At 44.4% G+C, this 12769-nt stretch overlaps 1 protein-coding gene across 5 annotated transcripts in view; it reads left to right on the top strand.

Annotated features, from left to right (window-relative positions):
* Positions 1-12769, top strand: part of LOC139234917 (neuronal vesicle trafficking-associated protein 1-like) — a 96463-nt gene that overhangs the window by 48918 nt on the left and 34776 nt on the right. For all 5 annotated transcript variants that reach the window (XM_070865799.1, XM_070865808.1, XM_070865827.1 and 2 more), the window contains one exon: positions 5868-5984. In XM_070865799.1, the coding sequence (XP_070721900.1) occupies positions 5868-5984 (117 nt within the window). The remainder of the gene's footprint in view (positions 1-5867; positions 5985-12769) is intronic.

The raw sequence follows: 12769 nt of genomic DNA, 5'->3' as shown, positions 1-12769 counted from the left end.
AGCCTGCTCCGCCATTCAATAAGATCATGGCTGATCTTCTTCCTCAACTCCACTTGCCTGCGCTGTCCCCATATCCCTTGATTCCCTTAATATTCAAAAATCTATCGATCTCTGTCTTGAATATACTCAAAGACTGTGCATCCACAAGACTCTGGGGTAGAGAATTCCAAAGATTCACTACCCTCCTGAGTGAAGAAATTTCTCCTCATCCGAGTCCTAAATGGCCAACCTCTTATTCCGAGACTGTGATCCCTGGTTCTAGACTCCTCAACCAGGGGAAACATCCTCCCTGTCAAGCCCTGTAAAAATTGTGTATTTTTCAATGAGATCACCTCTCATTCTTCTAAACTTTAGAGAATATAGGCCTAGTCTACTCAATCTCTCCTCATAGGACAGTCCCCCCATCCCAGGAATCAGTCTGGTGAACCTTCGTTGCACTTCTCCTATGGCAAGTATATCCTTCCTTGGGTAAGGAGACCAAAATTGTACACAATAGTCCAGGTGTAATCTCACCAGGGCCCTATATAATTGCAGTAAGACATCGTTACTCTTATACTCAAATCCTCTTGTAATAAAGGCCAACAGACCATTTGCTTTCTTAATTGCTTGCTGTACCTGCATGTTAACTTTGTGATTCGTGTACAAGGACAACTAGGTCCCTCTGAACACCAACATTTCCCAATCTCACCCTTTTTAAAAAAGAAAATACTCTGCTTTGCTATTTTTCCTACCAAAGTGGATAACTTCACATTTCTCCATTATATTCCATTTGCTATGTTCTTGCCCACTCACTTAGCCTATCAATATAGAAACATAGAAAATAGGTGCAGGAGTAGGCCATTTGGCCCTTCTAGCCTGCACCGCCATTCAATGAGTTCATGGCTGAACATGCAACTTCAGTACCCCATTCCTGCTTTCTCGCCATACCCTTTGATCCCCCTAGTAGTAAGGACTTCATCTAACTCCTTTTTGAATATATTTAGTGAATTGGCCTCAACAACTTTCTGTGGTAGAGAATTCCACAGGTTCACCACTCTCTGGGTGAAGAAATTCCTCCGCATCTCGGTCCTAAATGGCTTACCCCTTATCCTTAGACTATGTCCCCTGGTTCTGGACTTCCCCAACATTGGGAACATTCTTCCTGCATCTAACCTGTCTAACCCCGTCAGAATTTTAAACGTTTCTATGAGGTCCCCTCTCATATCTCCCTGAAGTTTCTCTGCATCCTCCTTACAACTTACATTCCCACCTAGCTTTGTATCGGCAGCAAGCTTAGTTATATAACATTTGGTCCCCTCATCCAAAACATTGATAATGATGATGAATAGCTGAGGCCCAAGCGCTGATCCTTATGGTACCCCACTAGTTACAATCTACCAACCGAAAATGACCAGTTTATTCCTACTACTCTGTTTTCTGTCCGTTAACCAATCCTCAATCCATGCTGGTATATTACCCCAATCCCATGAGCCTTAATTTTGTTTAATAACCTCTTTTGTGTGGCACCTTATCGAATGCTTTCTGAAAATCCAAAAACACCACATCCACTGGTTCCCTCTTATCTATTCTGCAGGTTACAACCTCAAAAAAACTGAGTTGTCAAACATGATTTCCCTTTCATAAATCCGTGTTGACTGTGCCCAATCCTATTATTCCTTTCTATATAAGAGCCCTGTTACCACGTCCGTAATAGATTCTAGCATTTTCTCTACTGCTGATGTCAGGTTAACTGATCTGTAGTTCCCCGTTTACTCTCTCCCTCCTTTCTTAAATAGTGGGATTACATTTGCTTCCTTCCAATCCACGGGAACCTTTCTATGGAATTTTGGAGGATGGCAACCAATGCATCAATAGCCACCTCTTTCAAAACCCTAGGATGTAGGACATCAGGTCTAGTGGATTTGCTAGTACCTCCAGTACATGCACCATTCTTCCAATGCGAGCCTAGATATTTAATAGCATCTGGCTATACAACTGCAGATGGCATCACAATAGTGTTGAATTTTGATTTAAACCAGTATTCACACTTTGTCCAGCAAGCAACAACAACGATGGCTTGTATTTATACAGTGCCTTTAATGTAGAAAACATTCTAAGACACTTTATGGAGGAGATAGAAAAAGTAGATAAAATGAATAAAAGAACAAATAACAATAATGGAAATTAGGAGGTGACTGCAAACTTGGTCAAAAAGATAAGTTTTAAAGGTGCAGAAAGAAGGGAGTAAGATCCAGAGAGTAGGACCAAGGCAAAAAATGGCTGTGCTACGATGGTGAGGCTGGAGGGCGGGGGGCAGGAGGAGCATAAATAGCCAGAGCTGGAAGACCAAAGGATGTGGCTGGAGATTTAAGGCTGGATGTGGTTACAGTGATAGGTTGGGGTGAAGCCATGAAGAGATTTGAACATGAGGATTCATTGCATTGGAGGTAAGGAGCCAATGTCTGCCAACAAGTTCAGAGTGATGGACAAGTAATCAGCTCGACGAATGCATTCAAATGAGTTCTGACCAGAAAACTTGATCGCACTCATGCTGATAGCATTGGGCAGCAAGGCTGCTCTACCTGCCACCACCATTTGCCCTCTGTTTTATGATGGGCATCTGCAGGGCACACAGGAGACTTGTGCTGCTCAAGCGCAAGCCTCAACACAGCATTCATTTGGGGATTGTCCCTAATGAGTTCTAATGAGTTTCGTCCTTGGCACTAGGCTAACTCTGTGTCACTTTAAAAGTTAGAGCAAAGCACACTTTTGCGGATGCACAGTACCTGGACGTACCTTTAACTGTCCCAACTGATGTTTTAATGAGATTAGTGCTCCTTTCCTGCTGTTTTTGGTTTCTTGGCATTGATGGTTTTGTGGATTATTTATTTGACGTCTTTTGCTTGGTGTCAACTACTGCTTGACATCACCATCCAAACCATTTAGCTTGATGTAGGGTGCTGAGCCTTTCCTCCTGGACATTAACAGTCTCCTGCCTCATATCAACATCAAACAAACCAGAAATTATCCAATTTTAAATTTAGCCCGACAGGCTACCTGCACATTTCAGCTCCTGTACAGAAAATCCTGATCTCTGCGCATCTGCTGCTTGACAAAAATCATGTTGGGACTTTGCTCGCTGTTTTAAATAAGGGGACAGTAGAAAACCCACAGAAGGTCACTCTGTGTGCCGGGCAGAGTATGTTAGCACTGCCGGCAGTGGAATTTATGCTTCCTTAGTATCCTTACTGACTCAATCCCTGTTTCGAACCTTTGGTGTTGAATTTGACCCTGAGGTGAGCTTCTGACTACACATCCGCCCATCACTAAGACTGCCTATTTCCACCAAAGTGACATCGCCTGATCTTAAAGCCCATCGTCTGATATGTATTAACTCAGCACAGATCAGGCATCAAAGCAGCTATAGGGTTGTGAATCTGACAATATTTTCCAGCTTCATGACAATGCACTTTACATTTGGATTTATGGTTTTAGGCATGTGAAGCAGCAAACCTTTAGAGCAACTGATTGAGCTACAAAGGAATAATTCAAATGGACTTGGTGTCATATTTGACTCCGCGATGAACTTCCGACCACACATCTATGCCATCACCAAGACTGTCTATTTCCACCTCCGTAACATCATCCGAATCAGTCCCTGCCTCTGCTCACCCTGCCTCTGCTAAAACCCTCATCCCTGCCTTTGTTACCTCCTAGAGCTTGACTATTCCAATGCACTCCTGGCCATCCCTCCCATCTTTCCAGCCTCCATAAACTTAAGCTCATCCAAAACTATAACTTCCTGCAGCCCTAAAACCCTCTGATATCTGCGCTCCTCCACTTCTGGCCTTTGTGTGTCGGCTCTGGCTGAGGTGGGTAGCCTCTGAGTCGGAAGGTTCTGGGTTCAAGTCCCACTCCAGAGAATTGAGCGTAAAAATCCAGGCTGACACTCCAGTGCAGTGCTGAGGGTGTGCTGCTCTGTTGCAGGTGCCGTCTTTCAGATGGGACGTTAGAGCAGATGGGGCCTTGGTTTATCAGGTGGTCATAAAAGATCCCATGGCATGATTTCGAAGAAGAGCAGGGGAGTTATCCTCGGTATCCTGGCCAATATTTATCCCTCAATCAATATACCAAAAACAGGTTATCTGGTCATTGTCACATTGCTATTTGTGGGAGCTTGCTATATAAATTGGCTGCCGTGTTTCCTACACTACAACATCAACTACCCTTCAAATGTACGTCCGGTGATTGTGAAAAGCACTATATATAAATGCAAGTGTTTTTTTTTCTTCCGCATCCCTGATTTTTAATCGCTCCATCATTGGTGACCTCCTTCAGCCGCCAAGGCCCTAAGCTCTGGCATGGCCTTCTTTAAGAGGCACCTTAAAACCTATCTCATCTGCCCTAATATCTCTGCTTGGTGTCACATTTTGTTTGATAACACTCCTGTGAAGTGCTTTGGGACACTTACTACGTTAAAGGTGCTATATAAATGCAAGTTGTTGTTCCCCCCCCCCCCCCTTGCTGTTAGTCATGACCATATTAATGTGCATTCTATCCAAACGTGTAACTTTAATGTCCACAGCAACGTTTGAAGTGCAAAAATATTAAGTGTAAGTTATAAAATGACGGCTAATTCTCTTTTTCGATAGACTCTAAACATTAGGACCCTGAAATTGCTGTGAGGTCATTTTTCATGGTGCAAAGAAATGTTGTGGGCTGTAAGTTTATCCAAACAGACTGGCTCAGACCCTGACTAAGGATGGGGGGATCATCTGCATGGATGGGAGAAGCTGCTAGTAAAGGTTTGGGGACCTTTTCAAAATGACTCAGAATGGGACTCGTGCCAGATCTTAGCTACAGTAGTGGGACCGATGGAAGATCCGGCCTTCTCCTCCTGCTGGAATTTCCCAGCCTCCTCTCCATGAGGTGAAATCCCAGCAGAACTGGGTTGTGGTGCATTTTCCGGCCTTTCCGGCAGTTGCATTGGAAAGTGGCAGGGCCAAAATAGGATTTCTGGCATAATTGTGATCTGCTGTCCAAAAACACAAACATGCTAAATTGACAATTTTCTATTATGCTACAGAAGAGACATTTGGTGGAGGAGGCTGGGTTGCACCCCTGAAGGTGTAATTTCCTGTGTTTATAAGATGATTTTTAATTAAGCTGGTTAACTGAGCATGAGATGGAGAACACTGCCTGCGTTAATTATTGGGTTAGTGCCACAGATCACAAAACAGTCAGAGTCTGGAGTGGAGATTGGATTTACGTGACTCATCACAGAAGGTGGTTTGAGGCTGGTGACAAATTAGTTTTTTTTAGAAATACTGGCGATGTCACTCGGGTTTCAGTAAAGTGCAAATGTGATTGAGTGAAGATTATGTCCACTTGAACTGAAAACACCCAGCAGTACAATTAACATTTTTGTCCTTCTCTTGGGTTGTGCTTAGAGAGACCAGTCTGAGCTGTATAGCTGTAGGGTGAGGTTCTGTTTGTTACAGGTCTGTCACTTGTGCTGGGAGTGAGGAGGAATTTAAGGTATTGAAACAAAAACATTGTACAAGAGGAGTATTGTTTTAAGAGTAATTTTTCTCTAGCACATTGGCACCAGTATACAAAATAAACCTTGTGATTACCACTGGTGTCTCTAAGACAAATACAAACCTTTAAAATTTTTATGAATTTTTGTTCGAAAGTCGCCCTCCAAAAATGGTTTATTTTACAAGTATTAAGTATAGTGGAATTGATTGATTGTATATGATCTGGTTGTTGCTTGAACAGCTTCATCCTGAGGAAGAAGGTAAGTGCATGTGGTATTTGAGCTGATATGCACTTACTTAGTAGGATACATAACTGTGATGAGCTGATTTATTTTCTCCTCCTTGTAGGTTATAGTTAAAACACGGGCAGAGTACCAGCCAAATCAAAAGAAAGGCAAGCTTCAAGCACCGAAAATTGCTGAATTTACCATCAGCTTCACTGACGGGGTTTCCGAACGGTTCAAGGTAATTGTTCTAGTTTTCACAGCAACCTTTGACACCTGTTCTACATTACACTTTGCGGGCATGAAAGTGAGATGGTCTGTTAAATGTAGCATAATGAGGTGAATTTCAAGGAATAACCAAGACAAGCTACCAAAAGGCATGAGTTGGGAATCGTTACAATTTTCTGATCCCTCAAATCATCTTAGTGCCTCCAACTTCAACTTAGCTCTTGATTTCATTCATGAACTGCCGAATGGTGTTATATACAATAGTATAGTTTAATGTAACATAGAAACATAGAAAATAGGTGCAGGAGTAGGCCATTTGGCCCTTCGAGCCTGCACCACCATTCAATATGATCATGGATGACTAATCTCTTGGCGGCCTATTTAAACCTGCGGTTCACAAATTCTATGCCGAAGTAGAGCCCAGAACTAGGACTTAAACCTACAGGCACCGAGTGTTGAGGGAAATTTGGGTTGGGACTGGGTTGGGTTGGGCTGGACTGGATAGAATGGGATGGGACTGGACTGGACGAGATTGAATTGATAAAGGTCTGAATACTGTTGGAATCCAGGAAGACACAGTCTTAATGCTGCACAGTTTTTTTTTAACATGAATGGCCCTGAAATCCCAGCGTTTTTTTTTTGAGTCTCCAATTGTAACTTGGGTGGGAGACTGTAAGAAGCCCTGGTGGGTGAATGGGAGACTGGGGTACACCCATGGGCTTTCAGGGCCTATGTATTTTTATTTGGGATAATTGAGTGAGAATACCTTTAATTGAGTCAAGCACCACATTGCAAATTTGTATTTGTTGTCATTTGTAGTTCATTCATAATAAGCTTTCTATTATTACAATTCCACATTTAACTTTTTTTTGTCATTCTGTTCTGGAGGCTAAAGAGGAGGTTATTGTTGATGTTATGGTTAACACTGGGCATTATGAGAGAGATTTTATTTCATCCCTGTCTGACAGCACAGCTAAGAGTGGAACCCACCAAGAGCAATATCGTGAGCTGATCCCTGTCTCTTGCCTTGGCGTGTTTGGGTACAGGTTGAACCTCCCTTATCCGGAACCCTCGGGACTTGGCCTGTTCTGGATAAGGAATTTTACCGGACGAGGGCTGGTCACGTTAAATTGGATGGTACAGGTACTGAGCAAGGGGGTATCGCAGCTGGCTGGCTTGGGGCTGGGAGTGCGGCAGAGAGATCATTGTGGGATGGGGGGGGCGGGCTTGGGGGATAGTGAGGGGGAGGGGATCGCGGGCGGGGGTGGGTCGCGAGGTCAGGCCAGCGATTGCAGGAGTCGGCAGCGAGGAAAAACTTCAATTTGTTCATGACTGAGTTCTGCGCATGCACCACCCGGTGGCCGGGAATGGTTCTGGACGAGGGTGGTTCCAGATAAGAGAGTTCTGGATAAGGGAGGTTCAACCTGTACTATAAAGCTGCCCTGCAGCAATACTTCTCCTAACATCAATGGTGCTGAGTACTACTTCTGTATGCACATTCAAGGAGTAATGGAGTTTACAAAAAAAAGCCTTAACAAATTTTATACTCCACTGTTAGCTGTAATATGTTGCATTTTTTTTATGCTTGATGATTATGCTTTATTTGCTGGAGTTCACAACGTGTAATTGCCAGTAGTGGTAGCTCTTACTGTTGCTCCTTTGCTTAGTACGAGTCTTCAAAATTTGTAATTTTCACTAGAAACCATGGAACGAGCACAAGAAATTCTAAGGAAAGATTGTTGGATATATAAATGGGGACAATGAACAGAAAGCAGACATGAAAGGGGGAAAATGATAGGAAAGGATGCGTTACATTTTTCTGGCATAAAGTGGGCACACAGGTACCTGTTGCCAAGGTTACCTTGACCCCGAGGACCAGCGATTTAGATTATAGGACTGATTCCCCACTCACGTGCTCCTGGGAACACTAGTTGGAAAATCACTGGCCCCGATAATTAATGGACAGTAGATCACTGTAGCATGTCATTTCCTGACCAGCACTTCTTGTAAGAGTGCTCATCATCTATGAATCAGCCCTTTTATTTGCAGTGGTAATAATAATGAGTTTGGGAAACGACTCAGTGTGGTGAAAGATAGCACAGTCTGGTCTGATCAGAGTTATTCATTGTCATTTATTGTATGCAGACTCCATGAAGTTCTGCGATGGTGGGGAAACTCAGTGTAAATCATCCGTGTTCTAGGGTTCAACATTGTGTGCTGGATATTTCTGTCAGATGTATCGGCTTCTCCCGACTTTTCAACCTACATATGCTCTGTGAGGAAACCTGGGGCAGGGAGATTTCAACCTTGCCCGCACTGGGAAACTGAACGGGTGGGCAGTTCTTTGGGCTTTCCTGCCAGGTGACGGCTTGCGTGAAGAGGATCGTAGAGGAATGTTTATTCCTTCTCTTCCCCACACTTATAGGAGTGCCGGCTGATGGCCCCGTCTCTGGAGGCTGGCAGCCACTTGCTGCCGGCGGCACGTTTAATGAGTCCCGGTGGGTGGAATCACCGTAGTTAAATATTGCCGTGGGCAGGGAACTAACTATAACCAGTGGAATTCTGCTGGAAACCCGCTGGCAGTTACATTCGCCCCTTTAGTCCCAGATATTGCCTTCTAGGTTACTCTGATCTTACTGGAAAAAAATAGTTTGCCATCTCGGAGTAGTGAGCCTGCTGTATATCAGTATGACCTAAATACCAAATGAGAATCTCCTGGGGATTCTATAGGGATACGAAACTCAGTGCATCTGTTTGGATCATATTTAATTTGTGTGCTTGTTTGAGGCTATAATATAAATTGGCATCTGTTAGGTATAGTATCCGGCCCTTGAAAATTGCTCAGCTTTTGTTGTCCCTGCAAATGATTCACATTGATGATCTTTGATTAAAGACCCTTTTATTTGCAACTACAATTACTTTAATGAAGAAGCCAATTTAAAAACTTCTTCCATCCTGTGTCTAAAAGGCATGATTTTAACTACTGCACTCCAGCAATTTGTTTCCATCTGTTCCCACTTCTATCATCAATTTTATATTGACGCGAATGTGGAAAAATGGAGGCCAGTGCTGGTATAAGTCGTGCCAACTCAATGCGAGTGTGAAATCAGCATGAAAGACCACCTTTCCGATCCCTGGGCTTCATGCCAACATCTCGCTGGTTTAATGGCTCAGATGCCATGAAAGTCACATCAATACCTTGCCAGTTTTGGGGAGTTCCTGAATGACTGAATATATATCCCAGCAAGGGCCGGATATTGTACCTAACAGATGCCAATTTACATTATTTTTTTCACAGGCTCTTGACTTAGTTGTGCCTGGATTGGGATTGCCGGCATCCACTGTATAGATGATTTATAAGAAGTTGTAGGTCAGGCTCAGTGTCCAGAAACTTCTGCAGATGAATTGCACCATTTCCAGAGTATTGGGAGGCGAGTCTTCCTGCAGATTCAGTGCTGGCAAGGCCCACTGTGCATAAAACTGACTTTCCCAGTAAGTGTAAGCCTTGGCTCAGTGTAGCACTCTTGCCATTGAGGTTGAAGGTTATGGGTTCAAGCCCCATTCTGGAGACTTGATCACAGAACCAGAAATGTGATTATATAATCAACGCTAATACTTAAATGAAATACCTCCGTTGTGAGGATTTGCTGATTTTCAAACGAAGCATTAAAGCGAAATTCCCATCTGATTGCTCAAATGGACATGAAACACCCCATGCCACTATTTGAAGAGGAGGAGAATTGTCCTGGCCAACATTCCTCTCTCAACCAACATCATTAAACACATCCTCTATCTCACTGCTATTTATGGGAGCTTGCTCTGCACAAATTGGCTGCTGTGTTTGCTTACATGACACTGATTACAATTCATTGGCTGTGAAGTGTTTTGAGATGTTCTGGGGATATGAAGGGTGCATTACTAATGCAAGTCTTTCTTTCTAAATGGTAGCACTTTTTATTCGTCTATACTGAAATAGGACAATTGCATCAATTGTGCAAAATTGTTCATGTTTTCTAAATTCACATTAATTTCTGGTTTTATTATATCATGTCCAATTTCACTGAATACAGGGGTTGATTTATACAGAGAAAATTTGGATAAAATCAATGAGGTTGGATTTTCTTGAAATGTAAAACAGTTGAAGTTTGTTGCTGTTAAAAAGAAAGACTTACATTTATATATACAGGTGCAGCGTCCCGAATCCGGAAACCTCGGGACCAAGGCCATTCCGGATTTTGCATTTTGCCGGATTTTGTAACGTCTTTGATGTCACAAATCCGGAAACACCCGAGCCCAGGTTCGGGTATTTCTGGATTTCGGAACGTCAGAAAGCCGGGTGGGTGCTCGTCGATGAGTTGTTTGGGTCGCCGCGCGGGGCCCCGCCTCCGTGGAGGTGTTTGCGCCGGGCCTTGCCGTCGTGGAGGTGTTTGCGCCGGGCCTTGCCGCCGTGGAGGTGTTTGCGCCGGGCCTTGCCGCCGTGGAGGTGTTTGCGCCGGGCCTTGCCGCCGTGGAGGTGTTTGCGCCGGGCTTTGCCGCCGTGGAGGTGTTTGCGCCGGGCCTTGCCGCCGTGGAGGTGTTTGCGCCGGGCCTTGCCGCCGTGGAGGTGTTTGGGCGGGGCCCCGCCGTCGTGGAGGTGTTTGCGCCGGGCCTTGCCGCCGTGGAGGTGTTCGGGCGGGGCCCCGCCGAAGAGATGATGTTCGAGCGGCCCTGTCGTGGAGGAGGTGTTCGGGCGGGGCCCCGCCGTGGAGGTGTTCGGGCGGGGCCCCGCCGAAGAGATGATGTTCGAGCGGCCCTGTCATGGAGGAGGTGTTTGGGCGGGCCGGCGAGGTGAGGCCCGAGGTCGTGCAGCGGCGGCACCTCGAGGTCGGCAGGGTCCGGATTTCGAAACATTTTAAAATTCCGGACGACCCTGCCACCAATCAGTCCGGATTCCGGAACTCCGGATTTTGGACGCTGCACCTGTAGTACCTTTCAAAATCTCCGGATGTCCCAAAGTGCTTTATAGCTGTAATGTCTGTAAGCTTGTAATGTTTGTAGCTCCACACTATGTGGATGTGGACATATTGTGTACTACAACTGCAGAGTTAATAATAAACAGAACCAGGCAGATTCCCGGAGGCTTCCGAGAGAGCTGCCTGCCATGTAGGAAGCTGTGTGTGCTTGTGCTATGTGAATATATCACACTTCGCAATGAGATGGGATTTTTTGGATGATTTAAAGCTTACATTTTGTTGAAGGATTCAGCCAGCCGACAGAGACTTTGGAAGTTTCTGTCTTTGGAAAAAAGCTACAAAATCCGAGGTAAAATACAGCACACGGTGTGAACAGCTAGAGATTAAAATGGCAGGTGTAATCGGACATTTGGGGGAATATAGACACGACTGGGAACGTTTTAAAGCATATGTAGATCGACTAGAAATGTATTTCACTGCAAATAACATAATCGAAGTTCCAGACAATGCAGTCCAGAACCGGGCTGTGTTAGAACGTAAGAAAGCGATCTTCTTATCGGAGGCGGGTCCTTCGTGTGGGGAAATCCTTGTAAATCTGCTTGTGCCTGACGAGCCAAAGGACACTACGCTTAGAGATTTTAACAAAGCTGGGGCAGCACTATAACCTCAAACCGTTAGAAATTGCTGAAAGCTATCATTTTGGGATTCGGAATCAAAAGACTGATGAAGGTATCAGTGATTACATCGTAGCATTAAAAAAGCTATTGATGCACTGTAATTTTGGAAATTTTCAAAACTGAGCATTACTGGATCGTTTTGTTTGTGGGGTAAAAAATGATGTGATCAGAAGGAAGTTATTGACAACGGGATGACTTGACTTTTGAGCTTGCTTGTCAGACAGCGAGGTCGATGGGCATGGCCGAACAATATTCCCGAGAATTAAATCATAATTATGGTCGTCAGTCAACAGAGGTAAATCACCTGCAGGTTCAAAGTAAAAAAATGGTGGGGGCCCAAAGTCTCAGAAACTGGAAATTCTAACAGAGCGTCGAAGTCGTGTTATAGGTGCCTGGGACAACACATTGCTCAAAGTTGTCCCTACGTGAAGGCAGAGTGTTTCTTCTGCAGAAAGACTGGGCATCTTGCGAAGGCATGCCGACTGAAGGGTAAACCAGCTTCCAAAGCTATGAGTCCAGCGTTCAAAGTTTTGAGTAGAAATCCCAAGAGACTACATAGCATGGAAGAACAACAACAGGACGAGGGGATGTTAGAGTTACACGTCATTAGGAGCACGAGGTTAACGAACAGCTATTCGGAAAGCATCAAAATCCACATAGATGTTGCGGGATTCAAGATACTAATGGAAATCGACACGGGTGCATCCGTGAGTGTAGTACCGGAATCACTATATCGCGATAAATTGCGTGATTTCCAATTGGAGAAATTCAAGATAGAGCTGTGAGGCTACTCCGGAGAGAAAATTCCTGTGGTAGGTCGTATCACCGTACCGGTGAAATATAAAGATCAATTTCAGAACTTGCCTCTAATAATAGTGAAAGGAGACAAGTCTGCCTTACTAGGAAGAAATTGGTTGAGCTCACTGAAGCTGGATTGGAGTAAGATTTTCTGTGTGGAAGCGAGATTTTCATCAACGGATGAGGTTATCAAGAAGTATCCGAAGGTGTTCTGCGAAACGGGCAGTCCGATCCAAGGCTTCAAGGCCAGTGTCAGGGTACAGAAGGACGTTAGATTGGTTTACTACAAGCCACGTTCCGTACCATATGCACTCAAAGAGAAAGTTGAGCAAGAACTCAAAAGACTAGAGACTGAGAACATTATTTCTAAG

This window comes from Pristiophorus japonicus, chromosome 2 (genome assembly GCF_044704955.1).
Source record: "Pristiophorus japonicus isolate sPriJap1 chromosome 2, sPriJap1.hap1, whole genome shotgun sequence".
Lineage (NCBI taxonomy): Eukaryota > Metazoa > Chordata > Chondrichthyes > Pristiophoridae > Pristiophorus > Pristiophorus japonicus.
This window is presented reverse-complemented; position numbering and strand designations above follow the sequence as displayed.